General features: G+C 47.6%; 1 protein-coding gene across 1 annotated transcript; it reads right to left on the bottom strand.

Moving 5' to 3' along the window:
• Positions 1 to 207: 207 nt before the first annotated feature.
• paqr7b (progestin and adipoQ receptor family member VII, b) lies at positions 208 to 25,386 on the bottom strand. Its single transcript, XM_070898438.1, has 3 exons — positions 25,267 to 25,386; positions 24,985 to 25,082; positions 208 to 4,403 (listed from the first exon to the last, which is right to left on the bottom strand). Exon 3 carries the CDS (start codon positions 4,368 to 4,370, stop codon positions 3,312 to 3,314), a length of 1,059 nt encoding a protein of 352 aa, XP_070754539.1. The 5' UTR covers positions 4,371 to 4,403; positions 24,985 to 25,082; positions 25,267 to 25,386; the 3' UTR covers positions 208 to 3,311.
• Positions 25,387 to 26,021: the final 635 nt, after the last annotated feature.

Consider the following 26,021-nt stretch of genomic DNA (forward strand, 5'->3'; position numbering starts at 1 on the left):
AAGGTCACTGCTCAGGTACGCCCTGCGGCAAAGTGGTCTAAATAGGTCCCGAGATCCATTAGAGGCCAATTATTATTGATGTTGGCCCCACTCTGTCTCAATATCCTCGGCAGGTTGCCTCAAAGTCAGAAAAGCCCATGGGCGATTACTATTGTTTGATTCTTCCATTACGATGACTTGTTTTTTTTTTAAACCAAGGTTTGTTCACTGAAACAGGGGAGAGAACTTCACAAAACATTTCTAAGACAGACAGAGATTGGGCACAATTTTTATTTTAGTGTGTGCAATGTGGATAGGCTGAAAATTCTACTGCACTTGATCAATGCTCTCACCATCTGTCCCCACCTTGCTCCCTCCCTAAAGTGCCCCATCTGCTGGAGGAGGAGTGCAACCGCACAGCTCAACTCACTTTCCAGCAGCAGAGGGGGGGACACCAGCAAAATGGAGCAGTAAGGGACGAATTAACCAATAGATGGAATATAATGTAGGAAAATGTGAGGTTATCGACTTTGGCAGAATAAAATAGAAAGCAAATTATAATTTAAATGGAGAAAAATTGCAAAGTGCTGCCGTTCAGAGGGACCTGGGGGTCCTTGTGCATGAAACACAAAAAGTAGGTTGAGCCTATACACATTGGAGTTAAGCATGAGAGGTGATCTTATCGAAACATAAAATAATGAGGGGGCTCAACAAGGTGGATGCAAAGAGGATATTTCCCCTCTTTGGGGAAACTTAAACTAGGGGACATAGTCTCAGAATAAGGGACCGCCCACTTAAAACTGAGATGAGGAGGAATTTCTTCTCAGAGGGTTGTAAATCTGTGGAATTCCCTGCCTGAGACCTCTGGAGGCTGGGTCATTGAATATATTTAAGGCGGAGATACAGATTTTTGAGCGATAAGGGGATAAGGGGTTATGGGGAGCGGGCAGGGAAGTGGAGCTGAGTCCATGATCAGATCAGCCATGATCTTATTAAATGGCGGAGCAGGCTCGAGGGGACATATGGCCTACTCCTGCTCTGATTTCTTATGTTCTAACATTGTTGGGTCCTCGACCGGTTTGTGGATTGCCCTCATCAACTGCGGCTTAGTGGCTGGCATTCTCACTTCTCCAGTCAAGAAGTTGTGGGTTCAAGTCCTAGGCCAACGCTCCCAGTTCTGTACTGAGGGAGTGCTGCACTGTCGGAGGTACCATCTTTCAGTTGAGATGTTAAACTGGTCGGCCCCGTCTGCTCTCAGGTGGATGTAAAAGATCCCATGGCATTATTGCGAAGAAATGCAGGGGAGTTCTCCCTGGTGTCCTGTCCAATATTCATCCCTCCATCAACATCACTAGAACAGATTATCTGGCCATTAATCATATTGCTGTCTGTGGGATCGTGATGTGCATAAATTAGCTGCCATTTTTCCTCCATTGCAACAGTGACTACACTTCATATTTCTCTCCTTCCTGGGTCAAATGTGTTTCTGTAGAAGCAGAAATATCAGCTTATTTTAGCAGCTTCAGTCTTACAGTTAGGAATTTCCCTCTGGCACTGTTCAGTGCTGGCAGGACAGTCAACTCTTAGACTTGAAATGTCCAATGTTACACGACAGAGTGCCTAAATCTAGAGTGCCTGGTGCTTTGCATGCACCCTTAAAACGTACAATTTTCCAGAAATTGATTATAATTTGGTGAACACAACATTGCACAGATGTCATTTCCAAAATGTTTTGAGATAGCTTGGTGCAACACAATTACAGAAAGTCTCCAGTAGAAAATCATTACAAACACAGACGTAACACACCGCAAAAGCACCCACCAACTTTCTCAACAGAAGAGGTTTTGGATAGACTGGTGGAGCTCTAGGTTTGTGAGACTGTTCATCAAGCTGTCCTCTCAGGTGGGCATAGAAAATCCTGTGGCACTATATGATGAGTGGGGGAGTTCTCTCCGATGTCCTGGCCCAATATTGATCCCTCAACCAGCATCAAAAACTGTTTAGATAACTAAACAGATTATCTTATCTGATCGTTATCACACTGCTTGTTCATGGGACCTTGCTGGGAGCATAGTGACTGTCGCGTTTCCTACTTTACAACAGTGACCACAATTCAAAAGAGGTTTTTCATTGGCTGTAATGCACTTTGGGACATCATGGAGTTGTGAGAGGCACTATATAAATGCAATTTGTTTCTTTCTTTGTTCTCCTCCTCCCCTTTCATTAAAGTGCCTCAAATATTGTAGCAGTGTAACCAAGCAACACGTTTTGTAAAGGCATCTGGCACCCATGGTCAAAATTGGAAGCCCAAGCTTTTCTAAACGGCGTCTAGCAAACTGCACACCTATTTTCTGAATATTTTCTAATCAACTGGGTGGACAGTTGAAGGCTTATAGTGGGAAATCTCCTTTCTTTCTCCAGCGCTGCTATTAAGCCAACCGAGCTTGCAATGTCGTCATCATCCACTGAGAAACATCCAAATCCAATACAGCTAACCAGGGGTGGCATGAGATGCACTGGTGTGGAACAGAAACAGCTAAATGTTCAGGTCCAGAGCGGAGATGCATGGATTCTCTCAGGGCTGTTTTGCTGCTGTTCCACCACTGGGCAGTACACAGCAACTCTTGCACCCATGTCAACACCAGCTCAGTGACATGGCAATGTATGGCATTCTGGCACACTCTGAACTGTTGGCTTTTGGTGCACGTTAGACCAGTGAGCTAGTCAACCAGCATCGGCCAGAATATTCAACTCTGGACAGTGTCAACATATCTTGGGGAAAAGACTGCAAAAAAAGGGAGACAAATGGGATTGAAGTGCATTTGGACAAATTTAGTGAACAGGCTGAGGAGTGGTCGGTGGGAGTTGATGGGCTAAAGGGTCAACTTTGTCCCATCACGTTCTGTGTTCTGGTTTAAGCATTGGCACACTGAGGAATACCCAAAATCAACAGGCGTTCATCACCTAAACTCTACTCAGCAACGGTTCTTGACCAAATCCATTTACTATGGAATATTCAAGTTTGAATCAGTGCTACTGAATGAATTCACAACATCTAAAATTCAGTGTTCTGCACAAGATACAAGACCTTCAGCACTTAGGCACATTTGCATTGACAGTTCCTTGCATTTGCTTGATGGTTTCTAAAATTGTTGCCTGTCCCACTGCAAAAACATTAATCCCAAGTTTAAACCATGAATAAGTATCCTGGGCACACTGTCAACTGCCAACTGAAAGATAGGGCTACCTTTCCCCCTTCCTCTCCCCACCTCTCCCCCCAATGGATGGTGTACTCAAGACGAAGATTATGCTGGATTGAGAAGCGGCCATCTTCATTTCTCCTTGTGGTCGAGTTTGATTTTGACAAGGTGCCTCATGTAAACCGCCGTGGCAATGCTAGAGAAGATGATCAGCGCAAAACAGGCAACTACAGACCAGGTGGAGTCGCTGTGCCAGGCCTGGTAGAAGTGCTGCCTGTGCTTGTAATCCAAGTGTACAGCCTCCAGTTGGGCCAGGGTGCAGAGGACCATGAAGGCGTGGAAAATCTGATGCCCCTGCAGGAAAATGTCGCACTTGCCCGCGAGCCACTTCTCGGGATGAGGGCAAGAGAAGAAATGGGCGCTCATGAGGAAGAAGGAGATCTGGCACTGGTGGTACCAAATGGAGGAGTCGGTGCAGCCAGAGGAGTAGCAGTTGTATATCCGGTGCACGACGGGGCTAATGTCCAGCACGTAGGCCAGCCCCGCTGGCACTACCTGGTAGAGTTTGCGTGCCCAGGGACGCAACGCCTTGGCATTGTACTTTGCATAGCAGCATCCAACGCAGGACAGCCAAGCCAACATGGTGGCCATTGGGAGGTAGAACGTTTTGATGACGTGGTACCACTCCTCTTCGATGGAGTAGTAGTAGTGGACCAAAGCGCTGCCGTACTGATAAATGGCCACGCCGACATAGTCCACGAAAAAGAAGGAGTAGTGGGCAAGCTCGGAGCGAGCGTGCAGGAGATGCGCCAGGGAGCTGCAGGCCAGGTAGTTGAAGGCGGACAGCAGCAGGATCAGCAGCGGCAGCGCGTGGGGGTCAGACAGGAAGTCCACCGTCTCGGAGAACTCCTGCAGCTTGAGCAGGACGACCAGGGCGGCGATGAGGTGGGACCAGACGTTGACGGACTCGTTGTGCCGCTGGAACAAGGTGAAGAAGTAGTAGCGCCAGCTCTGCTTCACGGGCCGGTAGCCCGAGTGGATGTAAGGCTCCCGGAATATCCGCGGTACCTCGCAATCTTTCACGGTGCACGGCAGGCTGGGCATGGACTGCTCCACCAGGCTCGGGATCTGACGGATCTGCTGGATGTTGATGAAGAGTCTGCCGATCTGCTCCATCACAACGGTTGCCATGGTAACGCAGGGGGACGTTACGAGCACCGGTACCTATATAGCATTTTTAAAACAAACAAAAAAAAGTCAATTTAATAGGTTTAACAAAGAATAATGTCACCATAACTTGGGGTGGGGGGGGGGAAATCAAAGCCAATAGGCGCTCATCTTAAGGCTGAACATCAACCCCACTCTAGGGCGAAAAAAAGTACTTGCATTTATATAGCACCTTTCATGACCTCAGGACATCAGAAAGCACTTTACAGCCAATGACATACTTCAGAGGTGTAGACACTTATGCAGGAAATGCAACAGCCAATTTGCACACAGCAAGTTCCCACAAACAGCACTGCAGTAATGACCAGATAATCTATTTTAATGATATTGCTGGAGGGATAAATATTAAGCCCCAGGACACCAGGGAAAACTCCCACTGCTCTTCTTCAAAATAGTGCCATGGGATCTTTTACATCCACCTGAGAGCACAGACGGGGCCTCAGTTTAATGTCTCATCCGAAAGACAGCACCTCCCCTCAATACCGCACTGGGAGTGTCAGCCTAGATTGTGTGTGCTCAAGTCTTCGGAGTGGGACTTGAAAGTTCTTGATTTCTATAATTACACTCAGACTTGCTGCTTCTGGACATGGTGGAAACAGCTGAAATAATGTCAGAACTGATTAGCATCAAAAGGCAACAAAAATAAATAAATGGACTTGGAAGGGTTCAATTGGAGTTGACAGGCCACAAGAATCAGTGATGTTCAGTTAAATAACACAGCCACACCATCAGGACTCCTTTTAAAGATTAAATAATTACCAATCATGGTAAGCATCATTTTTTGTGTGCCTTTTTTCTCCTTTAAGGATAAGGGGGTAAGGGAAAGAGGTGGAAACCAGGAGTGAGTTTTACAGGCTGGAATCTAAGCGAGGGGATTGAGATATTCGAGAGATTTTGTAGCTGGGAAACTTTCACGGAGCGCTCAAGGTTCGAACATGTTTCAATTCCCTTCATCCTGTGCCAGGCACGACACATAGGGCCCAAGTTTCCACAAGAAAAAAAACGGGCGCCCGTTTTTCGCGCCTAAAAAAATCCTCGGTATTCTCCACCTACTTACAGGTCCTCTGGCCCTCGGCGCAGCCAGCACGAGCTGTAGGGGGGCGGAGCCAGGTCCCTGCGCTGAAAACAGTGCCGGGACCTCTGCACATGCGCGCTACAGTCGGCACGCAAGTGCAGTAGTTCCAGGCGCCGAACTGTGTGGGAGGGGCCCGAAGCACACAGCCCCTAGCCCTGGCTGAATGGCCTCACTGGGGCTGCGTGAATAAGGCTCCTCCCACGGCCAGCTCCTGCTCCCCCCCGCCCCCGACAACCGCTCCCCCTCCCCCCGCCGACCAGACCCGATCCCCGCTTTCCCCCCCCCCCCAGACCCGACACCCGCTCTCCCACCCCCCGCCGACCAGACCCGACCCTCGCTCCCCCCACCCGACCTGACACACCCCCACCCCCCGCCCCGACCCGAGACCCGCTTCCCCCCCCGACTGACCCGACCCGCCCCCCCCAACTGGACCCGATCCGACCTGACCTCTCCCTTCCCCTCTCTCCCTCTCTCCCTCTCTCCCTCTCTCCCTCTCTCCCTCTCTCCCTCTCTCCCTCTCTCCCTCTCTCCCTCTTGCTCAGCGACACGAACGGCTTTCTCTCTTCCCCCCCCCCCCCCCCCCGCTCAGCGGCACGAACGGCTGCAGAATTCTCCTTGGCTGAAGCACTTTCACACAGGTAGGAAGATGGTTTATTTAATCTTTTCTTTGCTTATAAATGTTTATTCAGGTTGGATTTATTTGTATAATATTTGTAGAAGTATAAATAAGGATTTATTGTCGAATCTAATGAGTTCCCCTCTCCCCGCCCCCCACCTCGTTCTGGACGCCTAATTTGTAACCTGCGCCTGATTTTTTAATGTGTAGAACAGATTTTTTCAGTTCTACAAAAATCTTCACTAGCTCCATTCTACTTTAGTTTGGAGTACATTTTCACTGTGGAAACTTTCAAATCAGGCGTCAGTGGCCGGACACGCCCCCTTTTGAAGAAAAAATTCTGTTCTAAACTAGAACTGTTCTACCTGACTAGAACTGCAGAAAAAAAAATGTGGAGAATTGCGATTTCTAAAATAGTCCGTTCTCCACCAGTTGCTCCTAAAAATCAGGCGAAAATCATGTGGAAACTTGGGCCCATAGTTACAGCACATACATTCCCCCCCCCCTCCCCCCTAGACACCAGGATCCTGCAAAGTGCTGAGCCCCAGAAATGTATTTCCGCCCAGATGGTGGAAGTTTACATTTTCAGGTCAATGCCAGGATGTTAGCGGGAGCCTCTCTATCATGGCTCAGTTAGAAAATTAAACAAGTTACAATGACCAACACCAACATCCCTTTTCTGTGTTTGTTTTCTGTCAGTCTGTTGAAACAGCAAGTCCAGATGACACCACACAGACACTGGCTGGAGTTACTGATCCCAGCTGTTGTGGAGCCAAGTCATTATTGCCAAGAACGAAATGACACAATGTGCATGTGATAATTCACTTCCCTTACCCTGCCTAACTCATTAACCTTCCAAACCAGTATCCCTCCTTATATCAGCATTCACTGCTTAAACAATGAAATAAACAGAGCATAACTCTCTGTTCTGATTACATTGAACGTGTTTACATGCATGTTTATAAGAGAGAAAATTACCCCTTTTTTTATTTTTTAAATAATGAAAGCAAGGCTTAGAGGATTTAGTAAAGCAAGATCTGTGAGCACTTGGTCAACAGACAACACCCATAGGTTTCATGATTCTACATCAAATAAGTTTGCAGTGACAATCCAGATCCTATTGAGCATGGCTCACAATTCTCAACTTCCCTAACTTGCCAGTAGCTGGCAATCTGGCTGATGTGGGAAATGGACAAATATCACATCAGTGCAAATGGGACCGCTTTTCATAGGCTGGGACTGAGACAGTGTTGGGGAAGCAGAGAAGGAGCTGTATCTAACCCTGTGCTGTACCTGCCCTGGGAGTGTTTGATGGGATAGTGTAGAGGGAGCTTTACTCTGTATCTAACCCGTGCTGTACCTGCCCTGGGAGTGTTTGATGTCTTTAAAAAAAGGGGACAAGTCAGACTGCAGCAACTACAGAGGAATCTGCCTGTTATCAGCCATTATCAGCCACTGGGAAAGACGGCGTTAAGAGTCCTCCTCAACCGTCTTCTCCCTGTGGCTGAGGACCTCCTCCCGGAGTCACAGTGTGGATTTCGTCTCTTACGGGGTTCAACGGATATGATTTTTACAGCGAGACAGCTGCAGGGAAAATGCAGGGAGCAGCACCAGCCCGTATACATGACCTTCTTTGACCTTACAAAGGCCTTTGACATTGTCAACTGCGAGGGTCCATGGAGCGTCCTCCTCTGTTTCGGATGCCCCCAAACGTTCGTCACCATCCTCCGCCTACTCCACGACACCAGGCAGGATGTGATCCTTACCAACAGATCCATTACAGACCCAATCCATGTCCGGACCAGGGTCAAACATGGTTATGTCATCGTCCCAACCCTCTTCTCAATCTACCTCGCTGCCATGCTCCAACTCAGTCAGCAAGCTCCCCGCTGGACTGCAACTAAACTACAGAACCAGACCACCCCAACCTCTCGTCGAGCTACAGTACACGGACGATGCCTACGTCTGCGCACATACTGAGGCTGAACTCCAAGTCATAGTCAACGTCTTTACTGAGGTGTACGAAAGCATGGTCCTTAGGTCCTTACATAGAAACATAGAAAATAGGTGCAGGAGTAGGCCATTCGGCCCTTCGAGCCTGCACCACCATTCAATAAGATCATGGCTGATCATGCACCACAGTACCCCTTTCCTGCTTTCTCTCCATACCCCTTGATCCCTTTAGCCATAAGGGCCATATCCAACTCCCTCTTGAATATATCCAATGAACTAGCCTCAACAACTCTCTGCGGTAGGGAATTCCACAGGTTAACAACTTTGAGTGAAGAAGTTTCTCCTCATCTCAGTCCTAAATGGCTTACCCCTTATCCTTGGACTATGTCCCCTGGTTCTGGACTTCCCCAACATCGGGAACATTCTTCCTGCATCTAACCTGTCCAATCCCGTCAGAATTTCATGTTTCTAGGAGATCCCCTCTCATCCTTCTAAACTCCAGTGAATACAAGCCCAGTCGATCCAGTCTCTCCTCATATGTCAGTCCTGCAATCCCGGGAATCAGTCTGGTGAACCTTCGCTGCACTCCCTCAATAGCAAGAATGTCCTTCCTCAGATTAGGAGACCAAAAATGAACACAGTATTCCAGGTGAGGCCTCACTAAGGCCCTGTACAACTGCAGTAAAACCTTACTGCTCCTATACTCAAATCCCCTAGCTATGAAGGCCAACAATGAAGCTATCATTAAGGAAGAAATAGCGGGCCATCTAGATAGGAATAGTGCAATCAAGCAGACGCAACTTGGATTCATGAAGGGGAAAACATGTTTAACTAATTTACTAGAATTCTTTGATATAACGAGCATGGTGGATAGAGGTGTATCGATGGATGTGGTGTATTTAGATTTTCAAAAGGCATTCGATAAGGTGCCACACAAAAGGTTACTGCAGAAGATAAAGGTATGCGGAGTCAGAGGAAATGTATTAGCATGGATCGAGAATTGGCTGGCGAACAGAAAGCAGAGTGTCAGGATAAATGGGTCCTTTTCAGGTTGGAAATCGGTGGTTAGTGGTGTGCCACAGGGATCGGTGCTGGGACCATAACTGTTTACAATATACATAGATGACCTGGAAGAGGGGACAGAGTGTAGTGTAACACAATTTGCAGATGACACAAAGATTAGTGGGAAAGCGGGTTGTGTAGAGGACACACAGAGGCTGCAAAGAGATTTAGATACGTTAAGCAAATGGGCTAAGGTTTGGCAGATGGAATACAATGTCGGAAAATGTGAGGTCATCCACCTTGGGGAAAAAAAACAGTAAAAGGGAATATTATTTGAATGGGGAGAAATTACAACATGCTGCGGAGCAGAGGGACCTGGGGGTCCTTGTGCAGGAATCCCAAAAAAAGTTAGTTTGCAGGTGCAGCAGGTAATCAGGAAGGCAAATGGAATGTTGGCCTTCATTGCGAGAGGGATGGAGTACAAAAGCAGGGAGGTCCTGCTGCAACTGTACAGGGTATTGGTGAGGCCGCACCTGGAGTACTGCGTGCAGTTTTGGTCACTTTACTTATGGAAGGATATACTAGCTTTGGAGGGGGTACAGAGACGATTCACTAGGCTGATTCCGGAGATGAGGGGGTTACCTTATGATGATAGATTGAGTAGACTGGGTCTTTACTCATTGGAGTTCAGAAGGATGAGGGGTGATCTTATAGAAACATTTAAAATAATGAAAGGGATAGACAAGATAGAGGCAGAGAGGTTGTTTCCACTGGTCGGGGATACTAGAACTAGGGGGCACAGCCTCAAAATACAGGGGTGCCAATTTAAAACCGAGTTGAGAAGGAATTTCTTCTCCGAGAGGGTTGTGAATCTGTGGAATTCTCTGCCCAAGGAAGCAGTTGAGGCTAGCTCATTGAATGTATTCAAGTCACAGATAGATAGATTTTTAAGCAATAAGGGAATTAAGGGTTATGGAGAGCGGGCGGGTAAGTGGAGCTGAGTCCACGGCCAGATCAGCCATGATCTTGTTGATTGGCGGAGCAGGTTTGAGGGGCTAGATGGCCTACTCCTGTTCCTAATTCTTATGTTCTTAAACATACCATTTGCCTTCTTCACCGCCTGCCGTACCTGCATTCCAACTTTCAATGACTGATGTACCATGACACCCAGGTCTCGTTGCACCTTCCCCTTTTCCTAATCTGCCACCATTCAGATAATATTCTGCTTTCACGTTTTTGCCACCAAAGTGGATAACCTCACATTTATCCACATTATACTGCATCTGCTACGCGTTTGCCCACTCACCTAACGTGTCCAAGTCACGCTAAACATCTGTTAAGACAAAGGTCCTCCACCAGCCTGACCACGCCACTCAGCACTGACCCCAGTCATCAAGATCCACGGCATGGCCCTGGACAACGTGGAGCATTTCCCATACCTCGGGAGCCTCTTATCAACAAGAGCAGACATTGACGACAAGATTCAATATCACCTCCAGTGCAGCCTTCGGCCACCTGAGGAAAAGTGTGTTTGAAGATCAGGCCCTCAAATCTGCCACCAAGCTCATGGTCTACAGGGCTGCAGTAATACCCGCCCTCCTGTATGGCTCAGAGACATAGACCATACACAGTAGATGTTAAGTCCTTAACTCTTAAACATAATCACACAAGGCACATACTGCAGACACAGTCACTCTGTGACCTTCACCTTTATTACCTGGACCAAGGAGTCCTGGCCCTGCGAGCGACCTCCCCTTATTTACCTGAATCTCCAGGTAAGGAGTGTCTCCCACAAGTACACCCCCTGTGGTCAAGGTGTGCATTTCTAGTAAGTATGTACAGTATGTAGTGGTTACATGAGGGTTACAATTGTATAAGGGTTACAGTAGTATGCTGGTTACATACATGACATCACCTCCTCCCCCTCACGTCTTTTTGACTCAAAGGTCAAGTCTATCAGGTGGTCGACGCTCTCTCGTGGAGCGCCGCAGTTGAGGCTCTGGTGGCTGAGCCTTGGCATGCGTTTGTCACCTGAGGTGATTCCGGGCTGGCCGCGGGGACTGTGCATGCTGATGATTGTCCTTGTTGCTCGTCCACTGGCAGTGATGTGGTTGACATCTCATGTTCATCGCTATCTATGCTGAACCTTTTCTTTACTTGGTCCAAGTGTTTGCGGCATATCTGCCCATTATTGAGTCTGACCACTATGACCCTGTTTCCCTCTACCAATTACGGTGCCCTCCAGCCACTTGGGTCCCAATGCATGGTTAAGTACAAATACCGGATCATCCATTTCTATACACCTCTCCCTTGAGTTACGATCGTGGCACTCTGTTTGGGACTGGCGCTTGCCCTCAACAATGTCTGCCAGGATTGGGTGGATGAGGGACAGCCGCGTTTTGAGCGTACGTTTCATGAGGAGTACTCCCGTAAGCGAGTGCGGCCGGGACCTATAGGCCAGCAGGAGGCGTGATAGGCGATACTGCAGAGAGGGTCCTTGGATGCGGAGCATGCCTTGCTTTATGACTTGGACCGCACATTCTGCCTGGCCATTGGAAGCCGGCTTGAACCGCGGCGTCCAGACATGTTTGATGCCATTACCCGACAAACTCCTGGAATTCATGGCTGGTGAAACACGGGCCATTGTCGCTGACCAGAATGTCCGGTAAGCAGTGGGTCGCGAAAACCGTGTGCAGGCGCTCCACGGTGATGGATGTCGTGCACGAGTTTAATATGATGCACTCGATCCATTTCGAGTATGCTTCGACAATTATCAAGAACATTTTTCCACGTGAAGGTGTGACCAAAGCTTGGTGGGCCAGGGCCACGGGCTGAGCAGGGCCTCCTTGGGGGCGTTGCCCAGCTGGGCACACGTCATGCACCTGCGAACCCAGTGTTCCAGGTCCGAGTCAATCCCCGGCCACCATAAATGTGACCGGGCAATGGCCTTCATTAACATGATGCCAGGGTGCTCGCTGTGGAGTTCCCTGATGAATGCTTCCCTCTCCTTCTGGGGCATGACCACTCGGCTGCCCCATAGCAGGCAGTCAGCTTGGATGGAGAGCTCATCCATCAGTCTCTGAAATGGTCTGACCTCCTCGAGGCACCCAGTCAGGACACATTTCTTTATCATGGATAGGAGGGGGTCCCTGTTGGTCCAGAGTTTGATCTAGCAGGCTGTGATAGGGGGAGCCTGCGGTGTCAAAAGCCTCATCGGCAATGACCATCTCAGCGCTTTGCTCCGCCACCCCCTCGGTGGTGGCAAGGGGAAGCCTGCTGAGTGCGGCAGCGCAGTTTTCGGTGCCTGGCCAGTGCCGTATGGTGTAGTCATACGCAGCCAGCGAGAGAGTCCATCGCTGTATGCGAGCTGACGCATTTGCATTGACTGCCTTGCTGTCGGACAACAGAGACGTTAACGGCTTGTGCTCCGTTTCTAACTCGAACGGTCTGCCGAAAAGGTATTGGTGCATTTTTTTCACACCATAAACGCAAGCGAGTGTTTCCTTTCCGACCATGCCGTACCCACACTCTGCCTGGGAGAGCGGCCTGGAGGCATAAGCCACTGGTTGGAGCTGTCCGTCTCCATTACCCTGCTGCAACACACACCCAACCCCGTATGATGCATCGCATGTTAAAACTTTTTTTTTTTATATATACAGGGGTCATACGTCAACAGTTTGTTATAACAAAGCAGGTTCCATGCCCTGTTGAAAGCCCGTTCTTGACAGTCCCCCCAAAACCATTCGCAATCCTTACGCAGGAGCACGTGTAACGGCTCCAACAATGTGCTTAAGTTCGGCAGGAAGTTCCCGAAATAGTTCAAGAATCCCAGTAATGATCGCAACTCCGACGTGTTGCCGGGCCTGGGCGCCCGGTGAATCGCCTCAGTTTTTGATTCAGTGGGCCGGATCCCATCTGCGGCAACCCTCCTGCCCAAAAACTCGACCTCTGAGGCCAAAAACACACTTGGCCTTCTTCAGTCGCAGGCCTACCTGGTCCAGTCGGCGTAGCACCTCCTCCAGGTTGTGAAGGTGTTCCTCGGTGTCTCGACCCGTTATTAGGATGTCGTCCTGGAATACGATTGTGCCGGGAATGGATTTCAGCAAGCTTTCCATGTTTCTCTGAAAGATGGCGGCTGCCGAACGGATGTCAAAAGGACACCTGTTGTAGATGAATAAACCTTGTGCATCATGATGGTGGTCAGAAGCTTGGATTCTTCAGCCAGTTCCTGAGTCATGTAAGCCGAAGTGAGGTCCAATTTAGTGAACAGCTTGCCACCTGCCAACGTGGCAAAAAGGTCCTCCGCCCTCGGGAGTGGGTATTGGTCCTGCAAGGACACCCGGTTGATGGTGGCTTTGTGGTCACCGCAGATCCTAACCGAGCAGTCTGCTTTAAGGACAGGAACAATGGGACTTGCCCAGTCACTGAATTCAACGGGCGAAATTATGCCCTCTGAGCAGCCTGTCCAGTTCACTTTCAATTTTCTCATGCACCATGAACAGCACCGCTCTGGCTTTGTGGTGCACTGGTCTGGTGTCCAGGATGATGCGTATAACTACTTTTGTGCACTTGAACGTTCCGACACCGGGTTGAAACAGTGACCTGAATTTTTATAGTACCTGTGAGCATGAGCTTTGCTCCACAGATGAAATGGCGTGCACATCCCCCCATTTCCAGTTCATCTCAGCTAGCCATCTCCTTCCCAAAAGCACGGGGCCATTTTCCGGAACAATCCGGATTTGCAGTGGGTTCTGTGACCCATTGTATGTTACCACCAAGTTTGCACTGTCTAGCACTGGAATGATCTCTTGGGTGTACGTCCGTAGCTGCGTATTAATTCGTTCCAGTTTGGGCCTGCTAGCTGTGTGGCCATAGTTTCTCAAATTGTTGTGCACTCATGAGGGACTGGCTAACTCCAGTGTCCAGCTCCATGCGCACCGGGATGCCATTCAATAAAACTTTCATCATCATAGGTGGCATTTTGGTGTATGAGCTGTGGACGTCAGCCACATGAACCCGCTGAACTTCAGCATCCATGGCTTTACCCCAGGCATTGTCCTGCACTGCAAGCCCCTCGCCTGATTCCTCTGTTTCATAGATTAGCCTCGCTACCGGTTGTTTGCAAACCCTAGCCAAATGTCCTCTGGCATTACAATTCCTACAGACGAACTGCTGAAATTTGCAGCTTTTCGCACAATGTCTGCCCCTGCATCTCCAGCATTGGCTGAGATCGTTGTTCACAAAAGAACTGTTAGCAGGCATTCCTCTCTGATTGTTCCCTTGGTTGTTTCTAAACACTCTAATGATGGGTGTTAATGGTCCCCTTGATGGCGTGAATTGCCGCTCCCCTCTCCATTGTCCCTGTCGGGGGCCCACCTTAGTGTCGGTTTCAGCTTGGGCAGTTACAAAATGCCTTTGCCTGACTGCGAGATCTTGAGCCGCGTTTATCACGTTAATTCCTTGGTCCGTCGCCACGTTGGACCCAGGACTACTCACGTAAATTAGCTTGGTCTCTTCTTTGCCCACTATGAAAGTTTGAGCAATCAATGCTGCCCCTTCTAGAGTTACGTCCTTGGTCTTTATGAGCTTCCTGAAGATCCCGGCATGGCTAATGCCCTCAATGAAAAAATCCCTTAACATCTCCCCTCTGTAGGCATCTGAAAACTTAGAGGCTGGCCAAGCGCCGCAAGTCTGCCACGAAGTCCGAGATGTTTTGCCCTTCCCGACGTCGGTGTGTGTAGAACCGGTGCCGGGCCATGTGTATGCTGCTCGCCGGTTTTAAGTGTTCGCTGATCACCTGGCTGAGCTCTTCAAAAGACTTGTTGGCCGGTTTGTGGGCTGCGAGCAGGTCCTTCATCAGCGCATACGTTTTTGTCTCGCAGCTTGTTAGTAGATGCGCCCTCCGCTTGTCAGCCGCATCCTCTCCCAGCCAGTCCTTCGTGACAAAGGTCTGCTGGAGTCTCTCCACAAAATCGTCCCAGTTTTCAACCACACAGTAACGTTCCTCTGAGCTCCCGGTGGCCATCCTCTGGGATCAGTGATTCCCGTTTCCCGTCGCCAGGTGTTGTGTCCTTAACTCTTAAACATAATCGTACTGCAGACACAGTCACTCTGTGACCTTCACCTTTATTGCCTGGACCAAGGAGTCCTGGCCCTGTCGAGGGAGCTTTACCCTGTATCTAACTCGCGCTGTACCTGCCCTGGGGTGTTTGATGGGACAGTATGGAGGGTGTTTAACTCAGTATTTAAAATGACAAGAAAACTTCCATTTATAATCAGACCTTTCACATACTCGAGATGTCCCAAAGTGCTTCACACAATTAAGTATTTATAAATTGCGTGCACTTGTACAGGTAACCATCCACACTGCACGAACAGTAAAGTTCTTGGTGGGTAGGTTGAGGGGGAATGTCGGCCAGGAAGCCAGAACTCCAATGCTCTTCGTTGAATTGTCTGTGCTATACCCAGTGCTTGATGTGTGGAAGCTCCACGGCCCGACGTGGGGACACCTCATCTTGACAAGCGCAATGTCCACAAGAAGGGGGATTCCCGCAAGTGGGAAAGGTAGGGCAATTAAAGTCAGAGCTCCCTGGATGATGAAACAGGTAAAGAATATGATGAAGCAGTAAAAGGGCGAGTATGACAGATGTCAGGTTGCAAATACATCTGAGAATAAGGTTATATATACAAAGGTCAGAGGGGAAGTGAAAAGGAAAATAAGAGGGGCAAAGAGAGAGAGAGTATGAGAATAGAATGGCAGCTAACATAAAAGGGAATCCAAAAGTCTTCTATAGGCATATAAATAGTAAAAGGTTAGCAAGGAGAGATGGGGTTGGTTAGGGACCAAAAAGGAGAGCTGTAGCTACAGTACTAAAGCACTTTGCATCTGTCATCACCAAGGAAGAGGATGGCTGTACTTAAAGTAGATAAATCACCAGGAACAGAATGGGATGCATCCTAGGATGCTGAGGGTATTGAGGGCGGAAATCGCGGAGGTATTGGCCATAATATTCCAATCCTCCATAGATACGCTCTGATGCCAGAAGACTGGAGAATTGCAAATGCTGCACCTTTGTTCAAAAAAGAGAGTAAAGATAAACCCAGTAACTACAGGCCAGTCAGTTTAACCTTGGTAGTGGGGAAGCTTTTCGAAACAGTAATCAGGGACACAATTAACAGTCACTTGGATAGGGGTGGATTAATTAAGGAAAGCCAACATGGATGTGTTAAGGGCAAATCGTGTTTAACCAACTTGGATCAAGTTTTTCTGATGAGGTAACGGATAGGGTTGATGGGGTTAATGAGGTTGACGTGGTGAACATGGATTTCCAAAAGGCGTTCGACAAAGTGCCACATAGTAGCCTTGCCAGCAAAATTGAAGCCCATGGAATAAAAGGGACAAAGCAGCAGCATGGATACGAAATTGGCAAAGTGACAAGAAACAGAGTAGTGGTGGACGGATGTTTTTCAGACTGGAGAAGTATACTGTGGTGTTCCACAGGGATCAGTTCTAGGACCACACCTTTTCTTGATATATATTAATGACTTGGATGTGGGTGTACAGGGCACAATTTCAAAATCTGAAGACGACACAAAACTTGGAAGCATAGTGAACAGTGAGAAGGAGTGTAATAGACTTCAGAAGACAGACAGGTTGATGAAATGGGTGGACACGTGACATATGAAATTTAACACAGAAAAGTGTGAAGTGATGCATTTTAGTAGAAAGAATGAGGAGAGGACATATAAACTAAATGGTACAATTGTAAAGGGGATTCATTAACAGAGAGACCTGGGGGTATGTGTGCATAAATCATTGAAGGTGGCAGGGCAGGTTGAGAAAGGATCCTGGGCTTCATAAATAGAGGTATAGAGTACAAAAGTGCGGAAGTTATGATGAACTTTTATAAAACTCTGGTTCAGCCCCAACGGGAGCAGTGTGTCCAATTCTGGGCACCACACTTTAGGAAGGATGTGCAGGCCTTGGAGAAGGTGCAGAAAAGATTTACAAGAATGGTTCCAGGAATGAGGGACCGACCTAGAGAGCATTGGGATAGTCTCCTTTAGTCAGTAACGTTTACATATGAAATTGATGGTCAGGAAAAGACCACCTGATCCATCATTCCTACCCCACACTCGAGATGTCGAGAGCATCATAACTAGACACTTCTTCCTTCCTTCCCTCCCTCCCTGCAGCCGTGTAATCTCCTGGGAGAGGCAAAAGAAAACAAAGAAAAAAAACCTAGAGAAAATAAGGAGGAAAATACTCTGGAAAATTCCTCTACGACCCCCTCAGGCAATCGAAACCAGTCCAGGAGATTAAGGTTTAGGACCTCATCAAAACATTGTGCTGCTGCAGTGTGGATGCTATTCACCGAAGTAAGCTAATTAATCAGTCCAGTAATCACACTCGCAGTTAAAATAAATTGATCAGTGCACGTGACTCACCCATTAGTTGAATTCCCAAACAATGAAGCAACCACTGGGTGAAGACAGACCTGTATTGATGGTGCTAATACCAACCGCCCCCACCACAAAGCAACAGTCAGAACTGGCTCGGCACAACACAAACTGGTTCTGGAATGTAAACCTATTGCCGTCACAGCAAATCAGCTCCATCGATACCACATTTGCAATTTCCCTTCTTGCCCATGCGTCTTCCCCAAAGAACCGGTCAGCCTACTCAGGCCTGAATAAAACTGTGCCCTCGACAGTGGAAACTTTAACAGGCCAGGGATCTTTTCTCTAGACAAGAGAAGGTTGAGGGGTGACCCGATGGAGATCTTTAAAATTATGAAGGGGTTTGATAGCGTAGATAAATTGTTTCTGCTTATGGCAGAGTCCAGAACTAAGGGCCATGAATGTAAGATAGTCACTAATAAACCCAGTCAGGGAATTTACCCAGAGACTTGTTAGAATGTGGAACTCACTACCACATGGACAAGTTGAGGCAAATAGCACAGCACAGATGCATTTAAAGAGAAGCTAGAAGAGTATGAGGAAGAAAGGAATAGGAGGTTATCTGACAGGGTGAAATGAAGTGATGTGGCTCGTGTGCAGCATAAACACCAGCTGGCCAACTGGCTTGTTTCTGTGCTGTAGATTCCATGTAACTTACATTTGGCATCTCTGGCACTCTGCCTCGCTTCACCGATAGTACGGCCTCCACAAGCGTTTGAGTAAGGAGACAGGTTTCCAGGTAGTCACGTCACCACGATACTGGGTTTCCAACTGGGACACTCAAAAGACCTAGTTCTACTCTTCATCAACATTGTCACTCAACCACAAGCCTCACCTTGGTCTCAGGCAGGCTCGTGAGTGGTTGGGTGTAAGCACAGGCTCAGACCAGCCGTGGCTCAGTGGGTAGTACTGTCACCGGAGTCAGAAGGTCGTGGGTTCAAGTCCCCACTACAAAGACTGGAGCACATAACAGAGGCTGACACTCCCAGTACAGTATGGAGGTGCTGTCGTTCAGATGAGACATTAACCGAGGCCTTGCCTGCCCCCTCAAATGGATGTAAAAGATCCCGTGGCACTATTTCAAAAAAGAGCAGGGGAGTTGTACCCGGTATCCTGGCCAATATTTGTCCCTCAACCTACACCTAAAGCAGGTTGTCTGGTCCTTTGTTTCATGGTTAGTGGGAGCTTGCTATGCGCAAATTGGCTGCTGCGTTTCCTACATTGCAACAGCGACTACACTTCAAAAGTACTTCATTGGCTGTAAAGCACATTGGGACATCTGGAGGTCGTGAAAGGCACTATATAAATGCAAGTTTTTTTCTTAACTCGGATCTGCTGACTCGTCATCATGCTTGGCAGATACCAAATGCCAATTCAGTAGCTGCAGCATTCCATCCACATGACACACCCATTCAAGGTTAACTCCAAGAAGGTACAGATGAGTGGGAGGTGTTGCCATCGAGACTGGCAGGCTACTGCACTTTAAATGAACTGCAGCAAACCATGTCCTCAGTTAATCTTCAATTTATTCTCTTACACAGCAGGCAACTTATCAAGCGCATTACAGCATAAATGTTAAGGAGTTCGGCATGTCTGACTGGAGCCCATTACAAGGTCGGTCTCTGCAGATAATGAGACCGCACATCGCAACCACTCAAAATGATTTTTTTTTTGTTTAAAGTTACGATTCCCAAATAACGAAGGCGGCCCAATTTTCTACATGCCCTTCCCCTTTTACCTCCAGACCTGCTCTGCTGAGGACATTGACTAGCACTGAAGTTTGGCTCCACGGATTCAGGCAGCCTTACCGTATCTTGCCCATTTCACCATTCCCCATGTGAAAGCCCGCTCAGTAGCTTCGGTAGGCTATTTGACCCCCCAGTCCCATCCTTTCCGCACCCAGTGTCAGTTGTGGTTCAGTGGGTAGCACGAGTGAGAAGGTTGTGGGTTCAGATCCCACTCCAGGGACCCAGCATTAAAAAAAAAAAATCTAGGCTGACACTCCAGTGCAGTGCTGAGGGAGTGCTGCACTGTCAAAGATGCCATCTTTTGGATGAGACATTAAACCGAGGTCCCGTCTGTAGACGTAAAAAATCCCATGGCACTATTTCAAAGAAGAGTTGGGGAGTTAGCCAATATTTATCCCTCAATCAACACCTCTTTTTAAAAAAAGATTATTTGAACATTATCACATTGCTGTTTGTGGGAGCTTGCTGTGCGCAAATTGGCTGCTATATTTCCTACATTACAAAAGTGGTTTCAAAAAGTACTTCATTGGCTGTAAAGCACGTTGGGACATCCCGTTGTCATGAAGGTGCTATATAAATGCAAGTTCATTATATTTATTTATTGGGGTGGGGGGGGCAGAGAGAGAGAATTGAGATCAGGAGCAGGAACCTTGGCTTATTTTCCCATCTCCAGAACACTGAGCTCCTCTAACATCAAACTGGAGATCAACTAACAGCACAAAGCAGCAACTGAACCTGGCATCTTGGTGCTCTGGATGTCCCACTAGTACCTTGCAGTGCATGGATCAAGTGAGCCATTCCAGGGGAGGGAAGAGGGGGTGGTGGTGAGAAAGAGCGAGGGAGAAGAAAAAAAAAGTGTGGAGGGAGAAGAAAAAGCCCCAATGTTCTCAAAATTAACACTAGTCCCATTAAACCCAACAAGAACCACACTTCATAAGTGATTCATTGGTCATGTGCAGAATATAAATGCAAGTTCGTTCATGTTTTTGTAAATGCTCTGGGCCATCAGCATACTTGCGTTATGTTTCAGATTACCGATGTCGGAATATATTTGAACGACAGAAATGACATGCAATGTAAAGTGTAAAGAGAGACCTGACTCAAACAAAGAGTTTACATCAAGGAATGATGAAATAAGGACACATAATCTGTTAAGAAAAATATTTAATTGTCGTCACCAAGGTCACAAAACTATGTTTACCGGACGTAAATGCTTAGTCTACAGACAGGCATGTAAATAGTTGTCTTTCACTGAAGGCTACATATACTCAGTCTTCCTATATTTATTAAAAAGACGAGAGATCTCTTACTTAATCATAACTGAGCTTTTAAAAAAAAAAACAGCAGACAGCAGCTTGCATCTGGCATTCTCCTCTCCTCTCCTCTCCTCTCCTCTGAATCATAGAATAGTACAGCACAGAAGTAGGCCATTCGGCCCATTGAGTATGTGCTGGCTCTTTCAAAGAGCAATCCAGTTAGTCCCACTCCCCTGCTCTTTCCCCACAGCCCTGAAATTTTTTCTCCAAATATTTATCCAATTCCCTTTTGAAAGCGACTATTGAACCTTATCGGGCAGTGCATTCCAAATCCCAACCACTTGCTGCGCAAAAAAGTTTTCCCTCATCTCGCCGCTGGTTCTTTTGCCAATCACCTTAAAGCTGTGTCCTCTGGTTATCAACCTTTCAGCCATTGGAAACCGTTTCTCTTCTCCCCATTAGAGCCCATTCCTTCAGCTGCCTATGCCCTACTCTCTGGAAATTCCTCCCTGAACCTCTCTGCCTCCTTTCAGGTCCTTTAAATTACATTTTAACTCCCCTGGTGTGTCTGACTCCATTATTCCAAACCTTTATAACTTTAAAAAAAAAAAAATTTTGAATTTATTTTATTAACAAGTTCATGCCCTTGTAGCCTGATTTGCCTGGGTTCACTTAATCTATACCACTTAATACTTACAATGTCTCTCCCTTCCCCTCCAACCCAACCTTTTTTGGCTACAGTCTATGGAATGTAACTTTCCAAGCAGAAGAACATAGGGACTGGAGTAGCCCCTTGAGTCTGTTCCACCATTCAATAAGATCATGGCTGATCTGCGATCAAACGCCATATCACTTTGGCCCATATTACTTAACAAAACTTTATCAATCACAGATCTAAAATGAACAATTGATCTAGCATCAATTGCCGTTTGCGGAAGAGTTTTCCAAACTTCTACCACCCTTTGGGTAAAAGTGTTTCCTGATTTCCCTCCTGAAAGATCTGGCTCTAATTTTTAGACTATGCTCCTAGTCCTAGACTCCCCAACCAGCAGAAATAGTTTCTCTCTATCTACCCTATCTGTTCCCCTTAATATCCTGAAAACTTCAATCAAATTATTCCTTAACCGTCTAAATTCTAGGGAATACAACCTTAATCTGTGTAATCACTCTTTGTAACTTAATCCTTGACATCCGGGTATCATTCTGGTAAACCTACACTGCATTCCCTCCAAGGCCAATATATCCTTGCTAAGGTGTGGTGCCCAGAACTGCTCCGGGGTTTGTCAGCTGCAATATAATTTCTACCCCTTGGTATTCTAGTCCTCTAGATACAAAGGCCAGCATTCCATTAGTCTTTTTGATTATTTTCTGTACCTGTTGCATGATGCAGTTTGTATCAAGTCTAAGAAAGAATGGCATTTATTCAATGCTTCAATTATTGCTAATAAAAATTAGGATTTTGAGCCTAGGATGGCCCCGAGGAGGGGTGACATGTGATGGAATAAAGAGGGAGGTGGGAAGAAGGGAAAGAGAGAGAGAGGGAAAAGTTGAGGTATGATACTCCCAGGCTTCAGATGTCCATCATGTTACCCCTGAATTACAAGGTGGTGTTAGGCTGCTCTGGTGCTTGTCGACAATGAGCCAGGACATTGAAAGTTGGACCTGATGTAGGCCTCATCTTGTATGAGATTCCCAGCAAGTTGTGACACACTATAGCACTGACTGTTATCCAGTGCAAAATACTGTGAATTAAGAGAGGGGGCGGTGGAATCTGAAAAGTCCCAATCATTCACCAAACACCTTAACGTTCTGAATCCCCTTTCATCCACTGCCAAATACAGTAACTGAAAACCACATTCTTCACCCCAAGATTTGATTGAATTTTGCCTATTTGTTATTATTTTAATTATAAGGCTGTGAAGATGATATTATAAATGCTAGTACAGAGGACCTTGAAATACAGGTGGGGGGGGGGGGGGGGGGAGAAGGTTATATGGAGGTACTTCAATATGTAAACATCAGGTAAGTGACTTAAAACATGTGGATTTTTTTATAATCCTTGATTTTTCACCCTCCTATCCTGAAGGGACTGCTTCCTCCTGATACATTAGTATAATAAGCACCGCCAGTTTCTCCCTCCCCCAGCCAATGATCTCCCCCAAGCGGCCATTCTTCGACTGTGAGCTGAGATTAGGCGCTTCTGCAAGCTCTTACCGGGGAGGGGGGGGTGGGGGGCATCACAAACAAGTCTCTCTTTGCCCAATATCCAACCAGAGTCATTGAATGGAAATAGGAGGCGGAATCCTGGCTGGTTTTTTCCCCATTCCCTTGTCGAAAGGCAGAGGCTAATTTAGTGTCCATGGCCGCCCTCAGCTGAGATGATCAAACACAGCACCCAAGACCTCCTGATCTCCGTGCTGCAGCACACCAGGGGTGAGGAGCTTCAGTTATGTGGAGGGATTGTTCTCCTTAGAGTAGAGAAGGCCAAGTGGAGATTTAATAGACGCATTCAAAATTATGAAGGGAGTAAATAAGGAGAAACGGTTTCCACTGGCATGAGAGTTAGTAACCGGAGGACACAGGTTTAAGATAATTGGCAAATGAATCAGAGGGGAGATGAGAGAAATTTATTTATTTTTACGCAGCAAGTTGTTAGGATCTACAAATCATCATCATCATCATCATAGGCAGACCCTCAAAACGAGGATGACTTGCTTCCATGCCAAAAAAGGATGAGTTCACAGGTGTTTCAATGAAGGACACGAACTAGAACCTGAAGGGTGGAAGATGCCAGAGTGTGGATTTTTTTTTTTTTTTAACGTGTGGTGGCCGTTGCACACCAGCCACCACGCGGGTTTGACAGAGCTAGGTCTTGGTCCAGTGGCAAGGGTTATCCAAGACGACTGGCGACCTGCTCTGCTGCACGGGCCTAGTGCGCACGGAGCGGAGGTGCGTTGGCCTGGGAGCAGCGTGGAGGCCCCGACCTGCGTGAGAACACCAGCGGCAGGTCGGGGCCATAAAAGTAGCGGAGGTGCGGCAGCCAGAGAGCAGCGTGGAGGCATGCCACTTTAGGGTGCAGCGCGAGCTGGTGCAGGAGGGTGACGGCAGCGAAGAGTGACGTCATCAAGGTCCAGGTCAGTGATTGGAGCGTGGGCAGATACAGCAGGAGCAGCGAGAGACTGTGGAGGGATGTGATGGGGCCCAGGAGAGGCATGAGTTCGGGGCCAGGAGCAGCAATGTAAGGGCGGTGGAAGCAGATTCAGTAGTAACTTTCAAAAGGGAATGGGATAAATACTTGAAAAGGGAAAATTTGAGGGGCTATGGGGAAAGAGCAGGGAAGTGGGACTGATTCAAAGAGCCAGCACAGGCACGATGGGCCGAATGACCTCCTCCTGTGCTGTACGATTCGAAGACTGAACCACCTTGAGAGAGCTCTGCTGCCCTTCCCTCCCGCCCCCTCACCCAGGCTCAGAAAACAGCAGCTTCAACAGGTTGGGTATAGTTCAATTCTTGGCAGAGGAACAAATGAAGCATCATAAAAGGAATGCCACCACCTATGCTGCTCCCAAAAGAGGCAACAAAAATAGTTGCAATTCCATACCATTTGAGTCAGCCACCCACTTCTTAAAGGGGAAGATACATGCAGAAAAAGTGCATTTCATAAAGTACAGTTGATAAAGGCCATCTTAGCTCCGCAATCCAACAGTTCCCTCCCCACCACCAAATTACAGTATCTAATTGTGGGAGAGCTACGTCTAGCGATCATGCCTTCAAATCTATCAACGCCTCATTTTTTTTAAAACATTCTCATCCTCCCTCCCTGGCCTCAAGGTCCCATGGCACCATTTCCAAGAAAAGCAAAGGGAGTTCTCTCCGGTGCCCTTGGGGCCAATATTTATTCATCGACCAACATCACTAAGAGAAAAGAGATTCGCTGGTCATTATCATTGCTGGTTGTGGGAGCTTGCTGTGCGCAAATTGGCTGTCGCGTTGCCTACGCTTCAAACAAAGTATCTCATTGGCTGTGAAGCGCTTTGCAGCGTCCTGGGGAGGTGACAGTAAAATGCCAGCTCTTTTTTAACTCTGGAGTATTTCTGGAGATTTCATTAGATAACCTCCAGACTCCAACCATCCCACCCAGTCAAAAACTCAGCATTCAAAAGGAAATGAACACAATTTTTTTGTTGTTGAAATGCCCCTGTGATTTTCCTCCCGGATATGCTGGCAGCCGGGTCCCGGAGCCCAATTCCTGGAGCCACCAGGACAATTCGGAAGGGTTGGCAGCCGATGGGTTTTGCCAGAGACCTGGTTCCCAATGACATGGTGATGAGACTCAAACACTTCCCACCAAGGGAGCAATGCTCCCAGTGAACTGACGCTGCTGAAAAACGATGAGAGCAGCTCCCGACAGCCAGTCAATGGCAAATCACCAGGCGGAAAAGGCACTTCTGCATGCTGAGACACTCACCGTTTAATGGGAAACCCTGTCACTTTCCAGACCGGGGGCTCGGTCTGAACATCACCTTCTCCGAAAGCCGCCCCGGGAGTATCCGAGAATGCATTCACCTGCAATTTACAAAACAAACAGCCAGTTTAAACAGATGTGTGAGCATGTAACTACAATTCTGGAATCATTCATATCCTTGGGGGAATAAAATGGACATTTCAGAGTTTTTCTAACTTTTTAATGCGGATTACAAATTAATGGCATTAAAATATATTTTAGCATTTGCATCGAATTCCTGGGTACCGTGCAGGGCGTGTCCGGCGGGATTTCGGGCTGAACCTCCTGCGTTGGATGCAGATCCGCGCTCGCTACTTCTCCGCCGGTTAAATACCCGTGCTAGAGGTCTGATACACCAGGCTCCGAGTACCGGGCACACTCTGTCAATCAACCCGTCGGCCCGTCAATCAGCCACCCCGCCGCAGCCAATCGGCCGCCTTCCACTTGCGTCACTCCACCAATCAGCGGGCCCCGCGAGTGGCGGGTTGGGGGTTGGGGAGTGAGGCCCCGCCCCTTCCTTGGTACCACGTGGGTGTCACTGTGTAACAAAACAAGTGGGAAAAAAATGGTCTGGCATTGGATGCAAGGGTGGGGCATTGAGATATTTATTTTATTCTGCTCGATGTGATAATCTTCATGGCAGGGAATTGCAATTTATTTTCTTGAATCAACTTCCCTCTTCCTCCCATCTTCCTGAGCCTGCTTAATGTATAACCACCTCCACCCAGGCTGCTGTAGTTGTTAGGTGATAACCAACCATCCTGTGACCAAATAGCCAGCAAACAATCCCTTTCTCGAGGCACGCACAGGAAAGAATGGTCAGTTGGCCAAGGTAACTGTATCCCAGCATGAGCCAGAGGAATAATACTGCAGCCAGATTAGCCATTGAATAACCGATGTGAGACTCATTGTGAGTCAATTGCGCAATCGAGGGTGCCGTCTTTCGGATGAGATGTTTAAACCCAGGCCTCTTGGGTGGACATGAAAAGTTCCCGTGGCAC

Source organism: Pristiophorus japonicus, chromosome 14, assembly GCF_044704955.1.
Source record: "Pristiophorus japonicus isolate sPriJap1 chromosome 14, sPriJap1.hap1, whole genome shotgun sequence".
Classification (NCBI taxonomy): Eukaryota; Metazoa; Chordata; class Chondrichthyes; family Pristiophoridae; genus Pristiophorus; species Pristiophorus japonicus.